Source organism: Lissotriton vulgaris, chromosome 9 (genome assembly GCF_964263255.1).
Source record: "Lissotriton vulgaris chromosome 9, aLisVul1.2, whole genome shotgun sequence".
Classification (NCBI taxonomy): domain Eukaryota; kingdom Metazoa; phylum Chordata; class Amphibia; order Caudata; family Salamandridae; genus Lissotriton; species Lissotriton vulgaris.
This window is the reverse complement of record NC_141697.1, coordinates 13,068,248-13,095,214: the sequence shown is the minus strand read 5'-3', so window position 1 is coordinate 13,095,214 and position 26,967 is coordinate 13,068,248. Positions and strand designations below refer to the sequence as shown.

At 50.3% G+C, this 26,967-nt stretch overlaps 1 protein-coding gene across 1 annotated transcript in view; it reads left to right on the top strand.

Annotated features, from left to right (window-relative positions):
* Positions 1 to 26,967, top strand: part of TTC6 (tetratricopeptide repeat domain 6) — a 1,229,706-nt gene that overhangs the window by 393,968 nt on the left and 808,771 nt on the right. Inside the window, exon 12 of the mRNA XM_086936916.1 lies at positions 14,622 to 14,751. Within this exon, the coding sequence (XP_086793042.1) occupies positions 14,622 to 14,751 (130 nt within the window). The remainder of the gene's footprint in view (positions 1 to 14,621; positions 14,752 to 26,967) is intronic.

Sequence of the window (26,967 nt, the reverse complement as noted above, 5' to 3'; positions counted from 1 at the left end):
CTTCTGATCTACTGGGATTTCAACTGGTTCCTTACCACATCCTAGGCTTCCTATGCAGAATTAAAATCCTTCAAACCATCGGTCGAATAATCAGACATTTGATATTGATTTTGCCTGTCAAAAGTATTAGAAGGATTTTGAGTATACTCTACTGCCTCAAACCCAGTGCGATTATCCATACCTCCTCTATTTCCTGAGTTCCCTGGGCTGCTTCTCATTTGTCCTCTACCACGCTGATACTGGTGACCTCGCAAAAGTGGGCACTCAAAACGCCAATGTCCAATCTCCTTACAATAAGCACACTGATCGGAAGACAAAGTAGCTCGAGGGAAAGAGGGTGCCCCAGGACAATACATTGCACATCCGCCTCTACCAGCACCTGTATAAGATGGACCATAAACCTAAGCTAACAATACATTTGTTTTTAAATCCTTAGCCTTTATATCCTCCTTGACTTTTTCTTCCAATTCCTGACGTTCATAATACTGGGCCATAGTCAAAAAGGAAACTGGGGTCTCGTTGGCCTTTAGGTGACTAGCTATTCCTGGCAACAAGTTCGCGACAAATTTGTCAACAAACAGGTGCTTGCCCATGTCATCTGTCAATGACTGACCACTAAAGTCATGGAATGTCTTTTCAAAACATGTAAAGAAATCAGAAACTGACTCATCCGCCTTTTGCTTACAGGATGCTAAAATAGTTCAATCTGTCTTTTTGAGAGGTATAAGGGCTTTCAACTTAATTATGATAGCCTTTGGGAGGTCTAATATCTCTTGTGACGTTTTCTGCGCAGGTGCCCTTTCTGCATCTTTTCTCTCTATTTCTGTCCAATTATCTCCGAAAGTTGTATGATCATCTACTTTCTGAATCAATCTCCACATATCAGGGGGTAAGATAAGCCTAAAAAATATGTCAATATCAGTCAAAGTCATAGTGCAAGAACTAATAGCTCCTTCAACTTCTTTATAAAAAGTAGCAGGATTTTTCCTCGGGTCAGGCAAAGCAGCTTTAATAGCCATGACATCCGCTCTACTCCAAGGAGTATAGACCCAATTATAAACAAAATATCCCTTTGCATCAGTTGAATCTTTATTGTCACTTGTTCCCGCACCCCTAGGAGGGATATATAAAGGTGCAGCTTCATGCACTGGTTTTCCATGAACTACATTATCCTTATCTGTCCCTGGAACTTCCTTCAGCGGCACAGGGGTCTGAGCTGTTTGTTCAGCTGCAGCAGCTGCCTTTTTCTCCTCTCGCAAAAGAAACGCATCAGTTTGTAGTTTAACTACAAGTTTAATTAAATTGGCCTCCTGGGAAGGGAGAAAAAGACTGTCACTCAATTGTTTATGAACAGTTTTTAGATCAACAGGCTCTAAGTCTTTGGAATGTTTCCTGAAATTTGCAATTACTGTTCCAGTAAATAACTCTGCAAAATATAACTGCTCTGATTCCGGCCATTGCTGAACATTTGCTATAATGTCTGGAGCAGAGATGACACCACAAGCTGCTTTACGAGCAGCAGATCTGATAGAAGCCGCACGGTCAGCGGTCAAAAAGGAGCAAGTCTGTTGTTTAGCATCTAATTCTGTCCCTTTCTGACCGGAGGGAGATTGATCATCATCATAATCATCCTCAGGGGCTGAGGGAAAAGTATATGGAGGCTGAGATTGATCTAATAGAATTGACTGATCCTGGGGTTTAATAAGTAGAGGATAAAGGGGGCGCCGGACAGGGTATTGGCCATTTACCTGTAGACGACGCTCCCTGTCTCTTTCTCTTTTATTTCCTTCATTTCTTTATTTTTCATTTCCTGCGCTTTCAGATAGATATTTTTGCGCTGTTCTTTTTCTGCTAAAGCTTGCTCTTTCATTACTCTCTCATGCTCTTCTTCCTCCCACATTCGTACACAGTCAAACATATCTTGTCTACTTTTATGCTTAAACACACATTGTTCCACATTCTGAAATGACCCATTTATTGGCCATCACAAATCAGGATCCCTGTTGGTGTATTTATTCCACAGTACACTATACATTATGGAAGAAATACCATTTATAATGTATGTTATGTTATGTTATTTATTTTTTGTATAGCGCACGGATGCCGCAGCCAAGAGGCGTCCCGGCGCTTGGAGAATTGGATAACACAACACATCAGAGAAGGCAAGAAGACAAGACTAAACTGTGGAGAAGAGGAAGGTCTTCAAAGCCTTCCTAAAAAGAAGCAAGTCAGGGATTGAACGGAGAGGAGCAGGCAGAGAGTTCCAGAGGGAAGCCGCCAGCACTGAGAACGAGCGTCCACCCATTCTAGCTCGTTTAAAGCGCGGCACAATGGCGAGGTTCAATCCAGCAGAGCGAAGGGTTCTAGCAGGGACATAGTGCAGGATAGTCTGTGAAAGAATAGGAGGGGAAGCTAGTTTAAGAATTTTAAAAGTTAAGCAAAGGACTTTAAACTTAACTCTTTGCTCAATCGGTAGCCAGTGGAGATTCTGGATAGTTCTACGAGCTGAGACAAATTTTGGGAGGCCGACAAGCATCCTGGCCGCCGCATTTTGGACCCTCTGAAGGCGGGATAGTTCGGCCTGATTTAGACCCAAAAACAGAGAGTTGGCATAGTCCAATCTGGTAAGAACCAGAGCTTGGACTATAATCTGTCTTGTCTCAGCATCAAAAAACTTAAAAATAGGTCTCAGACACTGCAGAGTACCTAGACATACGCCAGCCACACGTTTAGTATGGGAGGTGAAAGAGAGCTTGTCATCAAACCACACCCCGAGGTTTCTGACTTCACTCACGGGGGTGGGAGCAGGGCCAAGATCAGAGGGCCACCATTGATCTCCCCATAGCCCACTTTCCTTACCAAAAATAATGACCTCGGTCTTAGAGGCATTAAGTTGAAGTCGGTTGTTCGCCATCCAGCCAGAAACAGCTTTTAACGCTGACTGGAAGGTGGGGGCGTCCATGTTAGAGTCACCATTAAGAGCCACCGCCAGCTGCGTGTCATCGGCGTATGACACTAAGGAAAGACCAAAACTATGGGCTACCTTCGCCAAAGGCTGAACATAGAAATTAAATAAAGTGGGGCTGAGAGCCGAACCTTGGGGGACGCCCTGAAGTATAGGGCGTGAAGCAGAGACAAAAGGAGGTGTAGACACTTTGAAACCTCGATCCTTAAGAAAGGAGCGGAACCACTTAAGTGCCATCTCTCCAACTCCAGCCTCCATCAGACGATGTAAAAGAATCTGATGGGACACCGTATCAAAGGCGGCACTGAGATCCAAAAGGATCAGTGCCGCCGTCTGACCCTGATCCAACATCTTCCTGATGTGCTCCACCACAGCGAAAAGAGCAGTTTCGGTGCTATGACCTGCACGGAATCCGTTCTGGGAATTATCTAGTAGATTCAATTCTTGCAGGTGAGATGATAGAATACGATTAGCATGCGCTTCCGCTAGTTTGGCTGGCCAGGGAAGAAGGGAAATGGGTCGATAGTGTTCTGGCTTAGTCGGATCGAGGGCAGGTTTCTTAAGGATCGGAATGACCATCGCCTGTTTCCAAGCCTTGGGAACACTGCCCGTACTAAAGGACAGATTGATAAGATCATGCAGGGCAGAATAACAACATTCAGCAAATTCCCGGAACTGAGCGGGTCGCATGGGATCGTCCGGAGAACCGGATTTGACTTTTGTCGTCAAAGCTAAAAACTCTTCCCGAGTCGGACTAGGGATAGTTAGCAGTGGTTTGAGAGCCAAAGATGTACATATACCTATTTGGTGTCCTCTCAGGGGGAGACGGCTGACTTCATTCTAAATCCATGTTAGTACCTCCAAGAAAGCAGCACATCCTTCGAAGCATGTTTGAAACAGGCTTGTCAAAAATATTATAATAAATATAATATTATAACAAAAATAGTACTTATCGCAAATACAGTACCGTTCAAGAATTCACAATTTAGAGAAAAATCTCCACATTGCCTGCCTATATAAATTGCAATATATATATTAACCCAAACTAAACCAGAATCTTGGCCAAGTAAACCCAAAACAAAAAGTGTAGCTTTTAGCAACCTTACCAAGTAAAAGTCTCCAGCCTCCAACTGCCAAGCTCTGACTCAACCTAATGGTCACTGTAGTACGAACGCTAAAGGGATCTTAGTCAGAGACCTGCACCACCTGGAGGGTCAAATCAGGAAAATCGGAAAAGTACCTCGGTCTGCTAAGACAAGGGTCTTCTCATGCAGTGTACATCCTTAGCGAGATTCCAAACCTCTGTTGAGTTCACTCCATCTGGCATCCAAGTCGCCGATGAGCCCCACGGCACGGGTGCCAATTTGTGGGGGTGAGCCTTTTCGGAGGCTCACCGGTTCAGGGGTTCTCCCTTCTTTGCGCACTGGCCCTTTAGACTGACAAAATAGGGATTGGCACGGAAGCTGTAATATTAAAGAGATATTTTATTAACACTCATGAGTGGAACTGCATCGATACATAACCCTCAGGCAATGTATGAGGGAGTACTTTGAGTTCAGAAACCATGGTGCTTATATACTGTGATAGTTGCAGTATAAGCATGAAGGTTCAAAAAGAGGCAGTACAAGTGTGCACACAAATAGCTAGTCACATATAAGGATACATGAGAATCACTTAGTCAACAGAGTGTGATGTGGTACAGAGTTGCTGACATCAGTTAAAATAGCCTGACAGTTAAGTCTGTAACAGGTGCAGTCTAGCAGCTACAGGCCTTTCTGAGCATGCTCAGTCTCAGTGCTGAAGGAGTTATCTATGGATGATGACTCAGGCGAAATAGAGAAGTAGGCAACAGCGAAGACGGGGAAGCCCATGGCAAACACATGGCTAACTAAAATGGATGCCACAAACAAAATGGCTTCAGCTCATGCTAACAGTGATCTCTGCCAAGTTTCCACACCTCTTTTGTGGCAGCGGAAGGGTGTTCAAGCTGAGTCACCCCTATCCCAGCCCCTCTCCTGTGCAGGCTTCCCAAGGGTGACGGAGAATCCATCATCATCTCCCCCACTAGAGTTCCTTAACATCGGACAATTGGGTCTTGCAGATCATTCAGGAGGGCTATTCTCTGCCTTTGCTTTCTTTTACTCCTTCCATTGTGCCAAATAATAAACGCCTGAAGTAGGGTCATTTAAAATTGCTCCAAGAGGAAGTTACAGCTCTCCTGGCCAAGGGAGCAATATAGAGGGCCTCAGATTCAGTAGTAGGCAGTGGCTGGTATTCCTGCTACTTTCTGATTCCAAAGAAGAACAAAGCGTTGCAGCCCATTTTAGATCTTCGGACCGTCAATCTCTTCCTAAAGAAGGAGAAATTAAATATGCTTTCTTTAGCTCAGGTCTTGTCTGTCCTAGACCAAGAAGACTGGATGATAGCACTGAACCTTCAGATGCATTTTTTCACATCCCCATTCTGCCGGCCACAGCCGTTACCTGCAGTTCAAGGTAAGCCATGAGCACTTTTAGTTTACTGTGCTCTCCTTTGGCCTTACCGGTCACCCTCAGCTGTTCACCGAGGTGATGGCGGTGCTCGCAGCTCATCTGCACAGGTTAAGGGTGTCAGTCTTCACCTACCTCGACGACTGGCTGTTGAAGATGTCCTCAACCCAGGCTGTCGTCTCCCACCTTCAGACTACGGCGAACCTCCTGCTTTTGCTGGGGTTGTTTATAAATGTGCCGAAGTCAAACCTGAGTCCTTCTCAGGCAATCCCTTTCATCGTGGCCATTGTGGATACGCTGCAGTTTCAGGCCTTTCCTCCGGAGCAGCGAGTCCAGGATATTCAGGTTATGATTCTGATGTTTCAGCCTCTATCCTGGATTTTGGTGAGATTGACTCTGAGGCTGTTGGTCCTCATGGTTTCCTGCATCCTGTTGGTAAAGCATGCCAGGTGGCGTAAGTGGGCTCTGCAGTGTGATCTGAAGTTCTAGTGGGAGAGAACAACACAACTGCCAGTATTGATAATCCATTCAAAATTAATGCAAAGCGGCGCAAGACAATACATCAATACGATCCTCTACTGGTTAATAGTTTTTATTTTCAGTAAGCATGGGTGGAAAATCCGTTCCGCTCGCGGATTTTGCGGATTTTCGATAAATTCGCGATCCGCGAACGCTCGCGAATTTACCGAAAATCCGCAAATTCGCACGCAGCGGATTTTTTTTTCTTGGTGATACAATTTTGCGGCGTGCGGCGTAAGTTTGCAATTGCGAACATGTAGGTGCGGCGGGCAGCAACAATCTTGCACTCGCGAAATTACAAAATTTGCAATTCTGCACAAGAAATCCACTAGCAAGCAGCATAGACCTTCTGAAAATGATGATTTTGTATGAGAATAACTCCTCAGGTTGACATTTGCCTGCCCTTTTTTGGATTTGAGGCCTTTTGACTTTCTTTGGATCACTTTTGGATTAGAAATCAACTTTCACAAGTAAGTTTGTTTGGGGCATTACATTTGCTGTTCTGCAGAAAAACGAGTTTTGCTAAACTGAAAGCATTCAGCAGGTGCAAAAGTTCAAATTCATCATTAGTAACCATTCCCTGTAGTGCTTCCTGACTGGGGCCCCTCGAGAGTTCAATTGCTAGTTGCAACAATTGTATGACCCTGCTCTGACCCTCAGAATAGCTACAAGTAGGCCACAAAGGTCCTGGAAAAAAAATTGCACTGCAACAGAAAGCAAATTACAGATAAGGAAGCAGGTGCCAGACTGGAATTTTAAAACAGTGACACATTAATAAATCAACCCCAAATTAATTCATGTCAGTTGAAGCAGGGCAGGTGTACTTGCTTTCCCCCCCCCATAATCTACAGTGATGATGATGAACCAGAGGGTGGCATTGATATACCAGAGGGTGGCATGGGTGAAACCGAGGGTGGCAGTGTTGAAACAGAGGGTGCTGTGAACCTGTGATGATGAACCAGACGTAGAAACAACATAGTCGCGACCGTTGCCTGCCCACAAGTAAGTTCGCAATTGCGAACTGGTACAAAATCCTCGCGAACTGGCAGAAACCCTTGCGAACACTATAAAAAACAAAAAAAATCTGCAAATTCGCGAGAATTCATGGATTTTGCGGATTGCAAGTTCGCAAATTCGCGAACGCCAGATTCGCAAAATTCGCCCATGCTTAATTTTCAGAACATGATTTTGTTCACTTTTTTACTTTTTACATCAAGTAGCTTTATGTACAAAAACTCACAGGACACCACAGAGATATTTACAAAAAGAAGTTTAGAACAAATACCACAATGACTAGCCAGCAGTTTGGCTTATCTCACCACTGCAGTGACTACTTCCTTTGGTATTTTATTCCCAGGAAGGCACAAATTTTATTTTTGTACATAAAGCTGCCGAAGGGTGAGTGAGTTGCACTCTCTGCTCTCAGATGCTCACAGCCCATAGTGAGGGAGCCGGAGTCTCATGAGAGGGATCACCGAGGTGTTATCCAAGCTCTACCCCTGCCTATCAGCTGCTCCCAGACCATGGTCAGGGAGTCAGACTCTCCTTAGGGACACCACAGACGTGTTATCCAACCTCACTCTCTGCCGGTCTGCAGCTCACGGACCGTGGTCAGCGAGCCAGACACTCCTGACGCACACCACAGACGTGTTATCCAAGCTCCCTCCCTGTTTATCTGCTTCTCACAGGCCATGATCAGGAAGCCGGGCTCTGCAAAGGGACACCCCGAAGGTGATATCCATGCTCACTCCCTGCCGTCTGCTGCTCACAGAGTGTGGTCAGGGAGCCGGGCTTTCCGAGGGACACCATAGAGGTGGAGTCTGTCTTCCCTCCAAACATGGCAGCCAGCTAAGTGTCATCCTCAGAAACAGATGCTTTTGCAGGCCTTTATAAAGGTATCTTCTGTGCTTAATTCCTGGAGGTCCATGCAATCCACATCAGCCTTCTACTTGTCTATCTCTCTCTCTCTCTGCTAGTTACATTCATGGAAATGGCACTCTGAAAAGATACCACAGAGACTTATCCCTGCCAACTCAGTTTGTATCTGCCTCTCTCCAGACGCAGTAACACCACACAGAAGTCTTGCTGCACACTCTCCCCTTCCTGCTCTTGAGGTACACTGCAGGGGGGGCATTCCATCTGTTCCTGCCGTGATAGGTAAGACCTGGTGGCAGCATTAGAACCAGGTGCTCTTGAGGTACACTGCAGGGGGGCCATTCCATCTGTTCTTGCCATCATAGGTAAGAACTGGTGGCAGCATTAGAACCAGGTGCTCTTGAGGGACACTGCAGAGGTGCTATTCCATCTGTTCTTGCCATCATAGGTAAGAACTGGTGGCAGCATTAGAACCAGGTGCTCTTGAGGGACACTGCGGAGGTGCCATTCCATCTGTTCTTGCCATCATAGGTAAGAACTGGTGGCAGCATTAGAACCAGGTGCTCTTGAGGGGCACTGCAGAGGTGCCATTCCATCTGTTCCTGCCATCATAGGTAAGAACTGGTGGCAGCATTAGAACCAGGTGCTCTTGAGGGACACTGCAGAGGTGCCATTCCATCTGTTCTTGCCATCATAGGTAAGAACTGGTGGCAGCATTAGAACCAGGTGCTCTTGAGGGACACTGCAGAGGTGCCATTCCATCTGTTCTTGCCATTATAGGTAAGAACTGGTGTGCAGCATTAGAACCAGGTGCTCTTGAGGGACACTGCAGAGGTGCCATTCCATCTGTTCCTGCCATCATAGGTAAGAACTGGTGGCAGCATTAGAACCAGGTGCTCTTGAGGGACACTGCAGAGGTGCCATTCCATCGGTTCCTGCCATCATTCTAAGAACTGGTGGCAGCATTAGAACTAGGTGCTCTTGAGGAACACTGCAGAGGTGCCATTCCTTCTGTTCTTGCCATCATAGGTAAGAACTGGTGGCAGCATTAGAACCAGGTGCTCTTGAGGGACACTGCAGAGGTGCCATTCCATCTGTTCCTGCCGTCATAGGTAAGAACTGGTGGCAGCATTAGAACCAGGTGCTCTTGAGGGACACTGCAGAGGTGCCATTCCATCTGTTCTTGCCGTCATAGGTAAGAACTGGTGGCAGCATTAGAACCAGGTGCTCTTGAGGGACACTGCAGAGGTGCCATTCCATCTGTTCTTGCCATCATAGGTAAGAACTGGTGGCAGCATTAGAACCAGGTGCTCTTGAGGTACACTGCAGAGGTGCCATTCCATCTGTTCCTGCTGTCATAGGTAAGAACTGGTGGCAGCATTAGAACCAGGTGCTCTTGAGGGACACTGCAGAGGTGCCATTCCATCTGTTCCTGCCATCATAGGTAAGAACTTGTGGCTGCAATAGAACCAGGTGCTCTTGAGGTACACTGCAGAGGTGCCATTCCATCTGTTCCTGCCGTGATAGGTAAGACCTGGTGGCAGCATTAGAACCAGGTGCTCTTGAGGGACACTGCAGAGGTGCCATTCCATCTGTTCTTGCCATCATAGGTAAGAACTGGTGGCAGCATTAGAACCAGGTGCTCTTGAGGGACACTGCAGAGGTGCCATTCCATCTGTTCCTGCCGTCATAGGTAAGAGCTGGTGGCAGCATTAGAACCAGGTGCTCTTGAGGGACACTGCAGAGGTGCCATTCCATCTGTTCCTACCGTCATAGGTAAAAACTGGTGGCATCATTAGAACCAGGTGCTCTTGAGGGACACTGCAGAGGTGCCATTCTATTGGTTCCTGCCATCATTCTAAGAACTGGTGGCAGCATTAGAACTAGGTGCTCTTGAGGGACACTGCAGAGGTGCCATTCCATCTGTTCTTGCCATCATAGGTAAGAACTGGTGGCAGCATTAGAACCAGGTGCTCTTGAGGGACACTGCAGAGGTGCCATTACATCTGTTCCTGCCGTCATAGGTAAGAGCTGGTGGCATCATTAGAACCAGGTGCTCTTGAGGGACACTGCAGAGGGGCCATTCCATCTGTTCCTGCCGTCATAGGTAAGAGCTGGTGGCAGCATTAGAACCAGGTGCTCTTGAGGGACACTGCAGAGGTGCCATTCCATCTGTTCCTGCCGTCATAGGTAAGAGCTGGTGGCAGCATTAGAACCAGGTGCTCTTGAGGGACACTGCAGAGGTGCCATTCCATCTGTTCCTGCCGTCATAGGTAAGAACTGGTGGCAGCATTAGAACCAGGTGCTCTTGAGGGACACTGCAGAGGTGCCATTCCATCTGTTCCTGCCGTCATAAGTAAGACCTGGTGGCAGCATTAGAACCAGGTGCTCTTGAGTGACACTGCAGAGGTGCCATTCCATCTGTTCTTGCCATCATAGGTAAGAGCTGGTGGCTGCATTAGAACCAGGTGCTCTTGAGGGACACTGCAGAGGTGCCATTCCATCTGTTCCTGCCATCATAGGTAAGAACTGGCGGCACCATTAGAACCAGGTGCTCTTGAGGGACACTGCAGAGGTGCCATTCCATCTGTTCTTGCCATCATAGGTAATAACTGGTGGCAGCATTAGAACCAGTTGCTCTTGAGGGACACTGCAGAGGTGCCATTCTATCTGTTCCTGCCATCATAGGTAAGAACTGGTGGCAGCATTAGAACCAGGTGCTCTTGAGGGACACTGCAGAGGTGCCATTCCATCTGTTCATGCCGTCATAGGTAAGAACTGGTGACAGCATTAGAACCAGGTGCTCTTGAGGGACACTGCAGAGGTGCCATTCCATCTGTTCCTGCCGTCATAGGTAAGAGCTGGTGGCAGCATTAGAACCTGGTGCTCTTGAGGGACACTGCAGAGGTGCCATTCCATCTGTTCTTGCCGTCATAGGTAAGAACTGGTGGCAGCATTAGATTCAGGTGCTCTTGAGGGACACTGCAGAGGTGCCATTCGGGGGACACTGCAGAGGTGCCATTCCATCTGTTCCTGCCGTCATGGGTAAGAGCTGGTGGCAGCATTAGAACCAGGTGCTCTTGAGGGACACTGCAGACGTGCCATTCCATCTGTTCCTGCCGTCATAGGTAAGACCTGGTGGCAGCATTAGAACCAGGTGCTCTTGGGGGACACTGCAGAGGTGCCATTCCATCTGTTCCTGCCGTCATAGGTAAGACCTGGTGGCAGCATTAGAACCAGGTGCTCTTGAGGGACACTGCAGAGGTGCCATTCCATCTGTTCCTGCCGTCATAGGTAAGAACTGGTGGCAGCATTAGAACCAGGTGCTCTTGAGAGGCACTGCAGAGGTGCCATTCCATCTGTTCTTGCCGTCATAGGTAAGAGCTGGTGGCAGCATTAGAACCAGGTGCTCTTGAGGGACACTGCAGAGGTGCCATTCCATCTGTTCCTGCAGTCATAGGTAAGAGCTGGTGGCAGCATTAGAACTAGGTGCTCTTGAGGGACACTGCAGAGGCGCCATTCCATCTGTTCCTGTCGTCATAGGTAAGAACTGGTGGCAGCATTAGAACCAGGTGCTCTTGAGGGACACTGCAGAGGTGCCATTCCATCTGTTCTTGCCGTCATAGGTAAGAACTGGTGGCAGCAATAGAACCAGGTGCTCTTGAGGGACAGTGCAGAGGTGCCATTCCATCTGTTCCTGCCATCATAGGTAAGAACTGGTGGCAGCATTAGAACCAGGTGCTCTTGAGGGACACTGCAGAGGTGCCATTCCATCTGTTCTTGCCATCATAGGTAAGAACTGGTGGCAGCATTAGAACCAGGTGCTCTTGAGGGACACTGCAGAGGTGCCATTCCATCTGTTCTTGCCATCATAGGTAAGAACTGGTGGCAGCATTAGAACCAGGTGCTCTTGAGGGACACTGCAGAGGTGCCATTCCATCTGTTCCTGCCGTCATAGGTAAGAACTGGTGGCAGCATTAGAACCAGGTGCTCTTCAGGGACACTGCAGAGGTGCCATTCCATCTGTTCTTGCCATCATAGGTAAGAACTGGTGGCAGCATTAGAACCAGGTGCTCTTGAGGGACACTGCAGAGGTGCCATTCCATCTGTTCCTGCCATCATAGGTAAGAACTGGTGGCAGCATTAGAACCAGGTGCTCTTGAGGGACACTGCAGAGGTGCCATTCCATCTGTTCATGCCGTCATAGGTAAGAACTGGTGACAGCATTAGAACCAGGTGCTCTTGAGGGACACTGCAGAGGTGCCATTCCATCTGTTCCTGCCGTCATAGGTAAGAGCTGGTGGCAGCATTAGAACCTGGTGCTCTTGAGGGACACTGCAGAGGTGCCATTCCATCTGTTCTTGCCGTCATAGGTAAGAACTGGTGGCAGCATTAGATTCAGGTGCTCTTGAGGGACACTGCAGAGGTGCCATTCGGGGGACACTGCAGAGGTGCCATTCCATCTGTTCCTGCCGTCATGGGTAAGAGCTGGTGGCAGCATTAGAACCAGGTGCTCTTGAGGGACACTGCAGACGTGCCATTCCATCTGTTCCTGCCGTCATAGGTAAGACCTGGTGGCAGCATTAGAACCAGGTGCTCTTGGGGGACACTGCAGAGGTGCCATTCCATCTGTTCCTGCCGTCATAGGTAAGACCTGGTGGCAGCATTAGAACCAGGTGCTCTTGAGGGACACTGCAGAGGTGCCATTCCATCTGTTCCTGCCGTCATAGGTAAGAACCTGTGGCAGCATTAGAACCAGGTACTCTTGAGAGGCACTGCAGAGGTGCCATTCCATCTGTTCTTGCCGTCATAGGTAAGAGCTGGTGGCAGCATTAGAACCAGGTGCTCTTGAGGGACACTGCAGAGGTGCCATTCCATCTGTTCCTGCAGTCATAGGTAAGAGCTGGTGGCAGCATTAGAACTAGGTGCTCTTGAGGGACACTGCAGAGGTGCCATTCCATCTGTTCCTGTCGTCATAGGTAAGAACTGGTGGCAGCATTAGAACCAGGTGCTCTTGAGGGACACTGCAGAGGTGCCATTCCATCTGTTCTTGCCGTCATAGGTAAGAACTGGTGGCAGCAATAGAACCAGGTGCTCTTGAGGGACAGTGCAGAGGTGCCATTCCATCTGTTCCTGCCATCATAGGTAAGAACTGGTGGCAGCATTAGAACCAGGTGCTCTTGAGGGACACTGCAGAGGTGCCATTCCATCTGTTCTTGCCATCATAGGTAAGAACTGGTGGCAGCATTAGAACCAGGTGCTCTTGAGGGACACTGCAGAGGTGCCATTCCATCTGTTCTTGCCGTCATAGGTAAGAACTGGTGGCAGCATTAGAACCAGGTGCTCTTGAGGGACACTGCAGAGGTGCCATTCCATCTGTTCTTGCCGTCATAGGTAAGAACTGGTGGCAACATTAGAACCAGGTGCTCTTGAGGGACACTGCAGAGGTGCAATTCCATCTGTTCTTGCCGTCATAGGTAAGACCTGGTGGCTGCATTAGAACCAGGTGCTCTTGAGGGGCACTGCAGAGGTGCCATTCCATCTGTTCTTGCCGTCATAGGTAAGAGCTGGTGGCAGCATTAGAACCAGGTGCTCTTGAGGGGCACTGCAGAGGTGCCATTCCATCTGTTCCTGCCGTCATAGGTAAGAGCTGGTGGCAGCATTAGAACCAGGTGCTCTTGAGGGGCACTGCAGAGGTGCCATTCCATCTGTTCTTGCCATCATAGGTAAGAGCTGGTGGCAGCATTAGAACCAGGTGCTCTTGAGGGACACTGCAGAGGTGCCATTCCCTCTGTTCCTGCCGTCATAGGTAAGAACTGGTGGCAGCATTAGAACCAGGTGCTCTTGAGGGACACTGCAGAGGTGCCATTCCATCTGTTCCTGCCGTCATAGGTAAGATCTGGTGGCAGCATTAGAACCAGGTGCTCTTGAGGGACACTGCAGAGGTGCCATTCCATCTGTTCCTGCCGTCATAGGTAAGAGCTGGTGGCAGCATTAGAACTAGGTGCTCTTGAGGGACACTGCAGAGGTGCCATTCCATCTGTTCCTGCCGTCATAGGTAAGATCTGGTGGCAGCATTAGAACCAGGTGCTCTTGAGGGACACTGCAGAGGTGCCATTCCATCTGTTCTTGCCGTCATAGGTAAGAGCTGGTGGCAGCATTAGAACCAGGTGCTCTTGAGGGACACTGCAGAGGTGCTATTCCATCTGTTCCTGCCATCATAGGTAAGAACTGGTGGCAGCATTAGAACCAGGTGCTCTTGAGGGGCACTGCAGAGGTGCCATTCCATCTGTTCTTGCCGTCATAGGTAAGAGCTGGTGGCAGCATTAGAACCAGGTGCTCTTGAGGGACACTGCAGAGGTGCCATTCCATCTGTTCTTGCCGTAATAGGTAAGAGCTGGTGGCAGCATTAGAACCAGGTGCTCTTGAGTGACACTGCAGAGGTGCCATTCCATCTGTTCTTGCCGTCATAGGTAAGAGCTGGTGGCAGCATTAGAACCAGGTGCTCTTGAGGGACACTGCAGAGGTGCCCTTCCATCTGTTCCTGCCGTCATAGGTAAGAGCTGGTAGTAGCATTAGAACCAGGTGCTCTTGAGGGGCTCTACATAGGTGCCTTTTCTGTTCTCATGTTCACTCTGTCCACCTCTCCAGCAGGTCAGAGCCTTTCAGGTGAAGCCTCTAGTGGACTCAACAGAATGTCTTCATGAGTAGGACTCTCCGAAAGGGTGCAACAAAGGTGTCCCCCATCCTCACTCTCTTTCTCCTTCTTTCAGGCCATCGCCATGGAGCCGCTCCTGCTTGATGCCTATTGGCAGAGACACTTGATATATCGCCTGCAGGAACAGAATGCGAACGCCTTGGACGACCTGAACTTTATCTTGAAATACAATAAAAACCATGCAGGTGAGTCCTTTGCTCCGTACACTCCAACCAGGTGAGTCCTTCACTCCGTACGCTCTATGCAGGCAGGGCCAGCTTTAGTACAGTGCACCCAGTGCAGCCACACCTGCCGTTGAGCTTTAAGGGCTGTGTGTTTTAAAATATCTTATGGGTTTAAAAGCACCTGCTGCAGAGTTCCTTGTGTGTCCAGCAGTTTTCAGACATCAACAAAAATGTGAAGATAACTTCGGTGATTATTGTTTCTGCTGGATAGAGACTGGAGGTTATTGTAGAGGCACTTTTAACTCGTCATAATGTAGTACAGAGGGTTTATATGCCTGCTGCAAAGAATGTGTACCAAGCAGATCAGAGAACTTTATCAGAGTATTTTTATGTGAATAGCTCAGTGGGTTTCGGCTTTTGTCACAGAAGTCAGTTTGTTACTTGCAGTTCATAAGTTACAATCCTAATACAGCACAGTGACTTATGAATTGTCATCAAACAGCTGCATGTAAACTGCATGGTATAGTTTACAACATTATGGTATCCAGTATTGGGCTATCTTTCATAGATTCCTATGCCTGAATCATTCCCCATCGCCGAAGCAGGCGTCCCACGGTAAAATACAAAAGTAGTGCCATAAGTAAATAATAGGCTAAAAAGAAAAAAAGCCTGAGGCCTAAATCTTAGTAGCCTATCTAAATCCTTATAGTAAAAAGAATCAAAAGTCAGCTCCAACCAATCAGCTACCAGCACCCTCTAGAACACTCTCAGCAGAGTCAGTGCTCCTCAGATTTTCCTAGCACAAGTGGGAAGTAATTATCCCCAAAATCACTGAGAACTGACTCACCGGGGAGGAGTGTGGGTGCATGTGAATCTATGAAAGATACCATGTTAGACCTGTCAGCCCTAGGGTGGTCTTTCCCTATTTTTTTTCACCCTTGCCTCATTTTTCCCACCTTCTTTTTGTTGGCCCTTAGGTCTTCGGGCACCTTTTCATGGCTAATCCATGTTAGGGTGCAGGTGCTCTCTACTTCAAACATGGCTGCCAGTGGCCCCTGCTACTGCAGCGTGGTCTTTTAGTGTAGCACCCTAGTTGCCAGGAGCTGGCTGGATCCCCATACATTGTTGCAATGCCAGCCTGCCATACCCGGTCCATAGGTAGAGTGGGGAAGCTCCTGGAACCTTCCAGAAGAAAGGCAGAGTCTATTTTTGCCACCTTTGAGAGTGGTCACCTGACCTGGGCATATATAAGCAAGGGAGGGAACGTTTTCTAGTCAGTTGTGGCATCACTGACCTGGGGGACCCACGCAGGAGATTTAGGCGGGAGGGCCTAGTCAGGAACTTATGCCACTGGGAGTGACAGGATTTAGGTGCTGCCTCTTAAGCTGAGTGAGGTATCCTAGACTAGCCCCCTGATCTGGCCCAGCGGTAGGAGACCCCAGGGACCATCTTCAGTGACCTGAGGTAACTTGTAAGCCTCCAACTCGACAACCCCCCCCCCTCAAGAAACCATCACTTAAGGGCGCAGAACCATTGGCTGCCTACACCGGGCCTTCTGCTTTGAGCCCCGGCACCCGTCTCGTCGCGGAGAGGGTCGTGGAGCCTTAGAGCCCCCTCCGATCTGCCCCACATGTTGGTCCTGCCTCGCCCCCGGCGCTGGTGCTCCGAAGCTGTACCTGCACCACACCGGGTCGAGTGAGGCCCCGGGAGGGCTGAAACCCCTTCCCTCGCCCAGAGTCCACGCAAGGGCCCCAGAGGGCCGAAGATCACAGGTAACCCCCGGGGAGGAGGGCGGAATGCCGGACAAGGCCCTGAGTTCGCCCCTCCCCTGGGGAGCATTGAGACTGGGCCCCGTTGGCCCCAATGAGCCTCCAATGGCCAAGAGGCCTCAGTTAAACCCACAGATGCCTCAGTACTGGTTGACTGTGCATGCCTGAAGCCAGGCTCATACTAAAGTAACTGTGCAAGTCTAATTACCTGTTCGAAGCCTGCTGATGAAGTGGTATAATATTTCCCTGTACTGAATTTCTTGCAGGGGCGGGCTTCTACGAATCCTGATGGGGTTATGGTATGATACTGATTGATTTACTCCATTGATATTTCGATGACCTGATTACTCGTATTGAACTGTTGGTATTCACAAGGTGAAAATGTTCATAATTGCTTCCTAAGATGGTTTAGCCCTGTACTAGGGAGTTATTTGTCTTCATGAGAAGAATTGCCTTTATGTAACGAAGGGCCTGAATGAGCTGGTTAATATTTTAAGATGCAATGGATTAATGAATGAAATGCTTTACTGAAAAGGCTTTAATGAAAATGCATAATGAAATGCTTCCAGGAAATGCTTTAAGAAATGCTGATGAATTAATTGCCATGATTTTAAGCTAATATCAAAGCTATTGATTTTTAATCCAAAGTACTGGTGTGGTCTCCATTATTGCGTCCACTTATTCACTCAGTGGATGAGTGTGTTGAGTAGCTACTTTACACGTAAGCCCCTGGCTGCCTTCCTGCTCGAGCCAAGCTACCCCCCGGAGAACTGGTGGTCCCAGTTCTTACATTGGTGGCGAGGGGTGGGATCCAGGTCCTGTAGCTACATAACACCCTCCAGTGGGACAGAGTGCGCTGCAATAAATTGAACCACCTATCGTGCCTACAAGCTTACCCAATTGACCCCCCCACTGTCTAGCCTGCAGAGTATGTAGGGACCTGTGTTGACCCAGCATTGTTGCCTACGTCCTAGTATCTTTCTTCCAGGTTATCTGGGTCCCCACCTGACAAAATGGAATTCCAGCTGGCTGACCTAGATGAGTATACGGTAACGCAGTTAAAGGAGTTTTGTCAGGGGATGGGGCTGCCGGTTGGGCGAGGAGCTGTAAAGGAGGAACTTCGCACCGCCTTGAGGGCATGGGTAAGGGCCCACCCAGGGGAGAGAGAGGAGGAGGGACAGGTCACACCAAGGGAGGTGGGCACTCCAGAACCCCCAGGCCTGCTCGGCATTGATATGACTGACAATGTGTTGCCAGGAAGACGTTCCGGGGCAGGGAGTAGTGTATCTAGGGGGAGTGCATCGTCGCAGGAATATGAGGACAGGAAGGAGGAGAGGCGATTGAGGTGGGAGCTTGCAAAGCTAGAGCACGAGAGGGAGAGAGAGATGGAAGATAAGCAGTTTCCTATGGAGGAAAGGAAGTTGGCGCACAAGCTTCAGCTCAAGGAAATGGAGCTGAGAGCAATACAGATAGGTGCGCCAGGAAGTCCTAGTGGTGGCAGCGTACCAGGGGCTCAGTAGGAGCCCAGATTCTGATTACCTAAGGAGGTGATAGCGAGCTACACCAAGGGGGATGACATTGCTAAGTGGTTGGAGGCGTAGGAAGTGGCCTATTAAAAAGTTTGGCCTCAACCCCGAAAGGTATCGCCAGAAGTTTTGTGGCAGCCATAAGCTGTCCACGCAGAATTGGGTGGATTTTTTTGACTATGCCCGTAATGCTCTGGATGGTTGGGTGCGTGGCAGCGAGGTGCGTGATTATGTGTGCCTGTACAATCTTTTTTTGAGAGAGCACCTCCTGGATAAGTGTTTTCCGGAGCTGCGCCAACATCTGGTGGACCGCAAGCTTACTGATCCCCGTGAGCTTGCGGAGGAGGCGGATATCTAGGTCAGCACCCGGGTGTCACACAAGGGCACCGGGGGAGATGGCCTGGAAGGCGGACAGGGCGCCCCCCAGAAGAAAGAGGGTGGAGATAAAAGAACGGAGTTCTCACGAGGCCCACAAACTAGACAGTTTGGGAGAGGAGTAGGTACCCCACCTCAGTCCCGTTCCCCAAAACCCACTTACCCTGACAAGAGTCAGCAGCCAAAAGTGGTCCGGTGCTATGAGTGCGGAGAGGTCGGACACTACAAGGGAGATGCCCAGTGTCGCAAACGACCCCCAGCCCCCACTGGTGGCAAGAGTCCCGGGGTGGCTAGTGTAGCACTTGGGATGGAGCTTCCCCTAGATAGGGAAGGGGAGTGGACAGGCCTGACCCTGGTTTCACTTGGGGATAGAGATGGTCCCAGTGACGCCCTTACCATCGAATACTGCTAAGTACCAGCAGAGGGTGAAGGTCAATGGGGATGAGGTGGATGCTCTGAGGGACACAGGAGCCAGCATGACCACTGTAGTGAGGCGGCTGGTGTCCCCTGAGCAGGTAGCACCTGATGTGTTCCATCCGGCAGTGTTGGCTGACGGCAGTATGAGCTACTATCCGGTGGCTCAAGTTCCCTTTGAGTGGGGAGGAGTGTCAGGCCCGTTGAGAGTTGCGACCAGCCCTGCCTTGCCTGTGGGCTGTCTGCTAGGTAATGACCTGGAACATACCGCCTGGAACGAAGTGGAGTTTAAGGCCCACACCGAGATGCTGGGGTTACCAGGGTGGACTTGCGTAGTCACGCGGTCCATGGCTGCCCGGTCGGAAGCTCAACCCGGGTTGGAGCCTGAGACAACGGCCTAACCCAATGCCGGTCCAGAGGAGAGTGGAGTGGAGGACACGCCCCGTGTGATGGATGGGGAGCCCGCGGAGGTACCCACGGAGTCCGTGGAGGTGGATGTCGTTCCCATGGGGGACTTGCCGACCCTTGCCGAGTGGCATGTGGGAGGAGGGCCTACCCGGGAGGAATTCTGTCGGGTGCAGAAGGAGTGCCCCACGCTTGAAGTCATGCGGCGACAGGCCGAAGCCCAAGCGGCTGATCAGGAGGCCGGCAGTTTTCACGTGTATTGGGAGGATGGCCTCTTGTACAGTGAGCCTAAGGTTCCGGTGCATGGATCTTCGAGGGCCTTAGTGGTCCCCCAATGCTACCGGGCCTTTTTATTGGAACTGGCACATGAGATCCCCTTGGCTGGACACCTGGGCCAGGACAAGACCTTTGCGAGACTAGTCCCCCATTTTTATTGGCCCAGGATGAGGGTTGCCTCTGACACCTACTGCAAGACCGGCAAGACTTGCCAGGCAAGTGACAAGACAGGGACCAAAGTGAAGGCCCCATTGGAACCACTCCCAGTGGTCGGGACCCCTTTTGAGCGGGTCGGTATTGACATCGTTGGACACTGGTTCATCTTGGTGTTGGTGGACCACGCCACTCGGTACCCAGAGGCTATTCCTCTGAGGACCCTTACTGCACCTGTGGTGGCGCGGGCCCTGATGGGGATATTTACCAGAGTGGGATTCCCCAAGGTCGTGGTGTCAGACAGGGGCACAAATTTCATGTCGGCCTACATGCAGGCCGTGTGGAAGGAGTGCGGAGTGACCTATCGGTTCTCCACTCCTTACCACCCCCAGACTAACGGGCTCGTAGAGCGCTTCAATAAGACCATGAAGGGGATGATCCGGAGCCTGCTAGAAGACTTGAGGCGGAAATGGGACATCCTCCTCCCTTGCCTGCTGTTTTCATCCTGCGAGGTACCACAGAAGAGAAGAAGTGTGGCTCACTGGTTAGAGGCGGCAGACCCGAGAGCAGAGGACGGCCCGGGACCAGGGTTCGATTCCCGGCACGGCAAGTTTCTGGACCAGGGTCAGCGGACTCGATAATTCTCTCGCCTCGGTGCCCACTCTGATTAGCGATCACACTCGGCAACTCTGGGCATTAGCTTGCCTCATCTTCACTAACGGCCCCACCAGACCGCCGGGGATGCCTGGTCTCACCCTGGAGATACCCATTAAGGGACCATCTCTCAGGGAAGCCAGGAAGGGTTTCGCAGCGGTCGAAGCGCCTTGGGACCCTACGGGTAAGTAGTGCGCTATATAAATGCCTATACATTTACATTTACATTTACATTTACATTTACCACAGAAGGGAGTCGGGTTCAGCCCCTTCGAATTGCTCTATGGCCATCCCGTTAGGGGACCCCTCAGCCTTGTCAAAGAGGGATGGGAGAAGACTTCGAAGAAGCTTCCCCGTGATGTTGTCAGCTTTATGCTGGCGTCCCGCAGCCAGATGGCCAAGCTGTGGAAGGAAGCCTCAGGCAACTTAGAGGCTAGTCAAGCCGTCATGAAAGAGTGGTATGACCGCAACGTTGGGACGGTGGAGTTGGACACTGGACAGAAGGTGTGGGTCATGGAGCCTGGGGAGCTTAGTGTTCTCCAGGACCGGTGGACTGTCCGTACGAGATAGTGGAGTGTCAAGGCCAAACCATCTACGTCGTTGACTTGAAGACCCCCCGTCAGCCCCATCGGGTCCTCCACGTCAACCGCCTGAAGCCTCACAATGAGCGATCGGAGCTTGCTCTCCTTATGGTGACGGATGGGAGCGAGGAGGAGGAGAGTCAGCCTCTTCCTGACCTTCTAGCGGCCCGGGAAAAGGATGGTTCAGTGGAGGGAGTTGTCCTCTCCCCATCCTTGACCCAAGAGCAACAGAGGGACTGCCGCCAGGTATTGGCACAGCACGCCTCGTTGTTCACCCTCACGCCTGGAATTACACATCTGTGTACCCTGATGTGGACACAGGGGACAGTCCGCCAGTGAAAATCAAATCTTACCGGCTGTCCGATAAAGTAAAGATCAGAATCCATGGTGAGGTGACCAAAATGCTGCAGCTGGGGGTGATCGAACCTTCTAGCAGCCCGTGGGCCAGTCCGGTTGTGTTGGTACCAAAAGCAGCTCCACCGGGCACCACACCGGAACTTCGGTTCTGTGTGGACTATCGGGGATTGAACTCTGTCACCAAGACAGATGCTCACCCGATCCTACGGGCAGACGAGCTGATTGACCGGCTGGGAGCAGCCAAGTACCTCAGCACCATCGACTTGACATCAGGATACTGGCAGATTGCCATGGCCGATGGAGCAAAGGAGAAGACAGCGTTCTCCACCCCCGAGGACCACTTCCAATTCCGAGTGATGCCCTTCGGGCTCAAAAATGCTCCGGCCACTTTCCAGCGGTTGGTGAACCAGGTGCTATCTGGCCTGGAGTCCTTCTCAGCGGCATACCTGGATGACATAGCTGTCTTCAGTAGCACCTGGGAGGACCATCTGCAGCATCTCCAGGAGGTGCTGCGGGCTTTGCAACGTGCTGGCCTCACCATCAAAGCTAGCAAGTGCCAGAATGGACAGGGATCTGTCGTGTACCTGGGACACCTGCTGGGCGGGGGTAAGGTGCAACCCCTCCAGGCCAAAATTGAGACCATCATGGCCTGGGAAACCCCCAAAACGCAGACTGAGGTCCGAGCTTTCCTCTGCCTCACTGGCTACTGCTGCAGGTTCGTCAAGGGATATGGCACCATCGTGGCCCCCTTGACCGAGTTGAAGTCCAAAAAGCAGCCACGCAAGGTGATCTGGACGGCTGCTTGCCAGGAGGCATTTGAAACACTTAAGCGCGCGATGTGCACTGCTCCGGTGCTGGCCACTCTGGACTTCCGAAAAGAATTCATCGTGCAGACAGATGCATCAGAGCATGGCGTAGGTGCCGTGCTATCACAACTCAACAATGACGGCCAAGACCAACCTGTGGCCTTCATCTCCCGAAGACTCCTCCTTGGGAACGGCGATGGAGTACCATCGAGCGAGAAGCCTTCGCTGTGGTCTGGGCCTTGAAGAAGCTGAGGCCAAACCTTTTTGGCTCTCACTTCCTAATTCAAACCGACCACCGTCCCCTTCGCTGGCTCATGCAGATGAGAGGCGAAAATCCCAAGCTGCTAAGGTGGTCCATTTCCCTACAGGGGATGGACTTTAGGGTGGAACATCGTCCCGGAGTTGACCACGCCAATGCTGACGGTCTCTCCCGGTTTTTCCGCCTTAGTGAGGAGAACTCCTTAGAGGTTGGGTAGCTCTTCCCCTCTTTCAGCTGGCGGGGACGCATGTTAGACCTGTCAGCCCTAAGGTGGTCTTTCCCTATTTTTGTTCGCCCTTGCCTCATTTTTCCCACCTTCTTTTTGTTGGCCCTTAGGTCTTCCGGCACCTTTTCATGGCTAATCCATGTTAGGGTGCAGGTGCTCTCTACTTCAAACATGGCTGCCACTGGCCCCTGCTACTGCAGCGTGGTCTTTTGGTGTAGCACCCTAGTTGCCAGGAGCTGGCTGTATCCCCATACATTGTTGCAATGCCAGCCTGCCATCCCCGGTCCATAGGTAGAATGGGGAAGCTCCTGGAACCTTCCAGAAGAAAGACAAAGTTCTATTTTTGCCGCCTTAGAGAGTGGTCACCTGACCTGGGCATATATAAGCAAAGGAGGGAACTTTTTCTAGTCAGTTGTGGCATCACTGACCTGGGGGACCCACGCAGGAGATTTAGGTGGGAGGGCCTAGTCAGGAACGTATGCCACTGGGAGTGACAGGATTTAGGTGCTGCCTCTAAAGCTGAGTGAGGTATCCTAGGCTAGCCCCCTGACCTGGGCATATATAAGCAAAGGAGGGAACTTTTTCTAGTCAGTTGTGGCATCACTGACCTGGGGGACCCACGCAGGAGATTTAGGTGGGAGGGCCTAGTCAGGAACGTATGCCACTGGGAGTGACAGGATTTAGGTGCTGCCTCTAAAGCTGAGTGAGGTATCCTAGGCTAGCCCCCTGATCTGGCCCAGCGGTAGGAGACCCCAGGGACCATCTTCAGTGACCTGAGGTAACTTGTAAGCCTCCAACTCGACACCCCTCCTCAAGAAACCATCACTTAAGGGCGCAGAACCATCCAACCGCCAAGAAGACTACTTGCCTTTGACCAGAGACTACTGGGGAATCAACCAGGTATTGATGCTGTCTCCCCTCTGTGCCCCCAGCGCTGTCCTGAATGAACTACTTGCATTCCTGACTGAACCGCCTGGAAAGCTCTGTAATCTGACCCACCCCCCCTGCCAAGCGCTGGGTCATAGACTGCCTGCACTGTCTAGCGCCATTGCCCTAAGCCCGGCCGTGCCACTGGGAGCGCCCCCACATCGAGTGCCCTCAAGCGCTTCCCGGCGCTGTTCTGGCCCATGCGCTATACAGCCCACGTGTTTGCCCCCGTAGTGCTCTGGGAACTAAGCGCGCTGCTCAGGGTGACTAACCGCCACGGCCCGGAGCCGTTTGCGCCCTCCTGAGGCACCGAAAAATCTCCCCCTGTGGCCGCGGCGGCAGCGCCGGTATTGTGTACCCCCTCGGCGGCCCCCGTGTGCCAGGAGAGGGCTGCCAGAATCCTCTGCAGGCTGCGCTGGGCCTCAAATCACCTGCCTTCTAGACCCCCTTGTAAGCCTCCAACTCGACCCCCCCTCAAGAAACCATCACTTAAGGGCGCAGAACCATCCAACCGCCAAGGAGACTACTTGCCTTTGACCAGAGACTACGGGGGATCAACCAGGTACTGGTGCTGTCTCCCCTCCGTGCCCCCAGCGCTGTCCTGAATGAACTACTTGCATTCCTGACTGAACCGCCTGGAAAGCGCTGTAATCTGACCCCCCCCTGCCAAGCGCTGGGTCATAGACTACCTGCACGGTCTAGCGCCATTGCCCTAAGCCCGGCCGTGCCACTGGGAGCGCCCCCACATCGAGTGCCCTCAAGCGCTTCCCAGCGCTGTTCTGGCCCACGCGCTATACAGCCCACGTGTTTGCCCCCGTAGCGCTCTGGGAACTAAGCGCGCTGCTCAGGGTGTCTCACCGCAATGGCCCGGAGCCGTTTGTGCCCTCCTGAGGCGCAGAGGAATCTCCCCCTGTGGCCGCGGCGTCAGCGCCCGTATTGTGTACCCCCCTCGGCGGCCCCCATGTGCCAGGAGAGGGCCGCCGGAAACCTCTGCAGGCCGCGCTGGGCCGGAAATCACCCGCCTTCTAGGCCCACGGCACTCCAGTGAAGTGGCGCCTCATCTTGTATCCCAGGAGAGGGCCGCCGCATCAAGTGCACCAGGTCGCGTTGGGCCCGAAGCCTCTGTGGCCCGCATCAGGTGACGGGGAGCGCCGCCGCGTCATCTGCCGCGCCCCGCCACAGCCGCGCAGCCATTGGCTGCCTACACCGGGCCTTCTGCTGTGAGCCCAGGCGCCCGGGGAAGCCCCATCCCGTCGCGGAGGGGGTCGTGGAGCCTGGGAGCCCCCTCCAATCTGCCCCATACGTTGGTCCCGCCTCGCCCCCGGCGCTGGTGCTCCGAAGCTGTACCTGCACCGCGCCGGGTCGAGTGAGGCCCCGGGAGGGCTGAAACCCCTTCCCTCGCCCAGAGTTCACGCAAGGACCCCGGAGGGCCGAAGATCACAGGTAACCCTCGGGGAGGAGGGCGGAAGGCCGGACAAGCCCCTGAGTTCGCCCCTCCCCTGGGGAGCATTGAGACTGGGCCCCGTTGGCCCCAAAGAGCCTCCAATGACCAAGAGGCCTCAGTTAAACCCACAGATGCCTCAGTACTGGTTGACTGTGCATGCCTGAAGCCAGGCTCATACTAAAGTAACTGTGCAAGTCTGATTACCTGTTTGAAGCCTGCTGATGAAGTGGTGTAATATTTCCCTGTACTGAATTTCTTGCAGGGGCGGGCTTCTACGAATCCTGATGGGGTTATGGTATGATACTGATTGATTTACTCCATTGATATTTCGACGACCTGATTACTCATATTGAACTGTTGGTATTCACAAGGTGAAAATGTTCATAATTGCTTCCTAAGATGGTTTAGCCCTGTACAAGGGAGTTATTTGTCTTCATGAGAAGAATTGCCTTTATGTAACGAAGGGCCTGAATGAGCTGGTTATTATTTTAAGATGCAATGGATTAATGAATGAAATGCTTTACTGAAAAGGCTTTAATGAAAATGCATAATGAAATGCTTCCAGGAAATGCTTTAACCCCTTCGATGCTGAAGACGAGCTCAGCTCGTCATCACCCACGGGTGGCATGTGCTGATGACGAGCTGAGCTCGTCATGTATCGCGGTAATTTTAAAATTGCCGCACAGCGCAAAAATCGCCGCAGCAGCGATGCGGTTAAGAAATGCTGATGAATTAATTGCCATGATTTTAAGCCTATATAAAAGCTATTGATTTTTAATCTTAAGTACTGGTGTGGTCTCCATTATTGCACCCACTTATTGACTCAGTGGATGAGTGTGTTGAGTAGCTACTTTACACGTAAGCCCCTGGCTGCCTTCCTGCTCGAGCCAAGCTACCCCCCGGAGAACTGGTGGTCCCAGTTCTTACATACCAATACTGGATAACTGTAGTTACAGTTAAGTAACTTGTTTTATTATCCAGTATTGGGGTATCTTTCATAGATTCACATGCCATAATCAGAGTAGTAAGCAGTATGCCAAATGTACTGTCATCAGCGAATGGTGGGAGAAAAGTGTTCGTAAACTCCCAAACTACATGCATAACATTGAAAAACAACTGTAATGACCAAGCCTTGAGAAAAGTCATTTTAAAAGAGACATTTGAAGAAATAAAACATGAATATATGAGTATATATATATATATATATATATATATATATATATATATATATATATATATATATATATATATATATATATATATATATATATATATTCACTGAAAAAACCATAGGTTTCAGGCCTTATATAGTTAGGAATCAGCATTTTAAAAATCTTTAAAATTCTCTCAAAAAACTATACGTTTTAGGGGTGTTATAGTTAGCTGGACATTTCACTCATACAAAACCATTGGAATTGCTCTTATATAGTTAGTTGCACTAACTATATTTCGCGCTTATATCGTATGCGCTCAGGTGCTTCCGGGTGCGCTTACGCCGTGCGTATCACGCGGACGCAGCTACGCGATACGTCACGATGATGTTTTCGTTCGCAGCAATAGCGCAAACGGGACGTTCACCAGTACGCGCACCGGGGTGCGCCGCAAGACTGCGCTCCAGGGCAAAAAAATAAAAAACATTTTTTCAAAATTAAGAATATACATAAAAAATAGTATTACATAAATATACAATATAGAATTCATTATAAAAAATATTATATTTGATAGCAATACAAATTTGCTATTAAAAAACCTTTGAAATTCACTGAAAAAACATAGGTTTGAGGCACTATATATAGTTAGGAATTAGCATTTACAAAACCTATGAAATTCACAGAAATAACCATAGGTTTCACACCAGTTATAGTTAGGAATTAGCATTTAAAAAACCTATTAAATTCACTAAAAAAAACATAGGTTTGACACCAGTTATAGTTAGCTGGAAATTTCACCATCCTTGTGACAGAGTGACAGACCTCCTTTCAGTGTAATGTAACCCTTGAAACACATATTCAAAAATAGAAACTACATTTTTCAAAAAAATAGAGATACCCATACCAGTTACAAC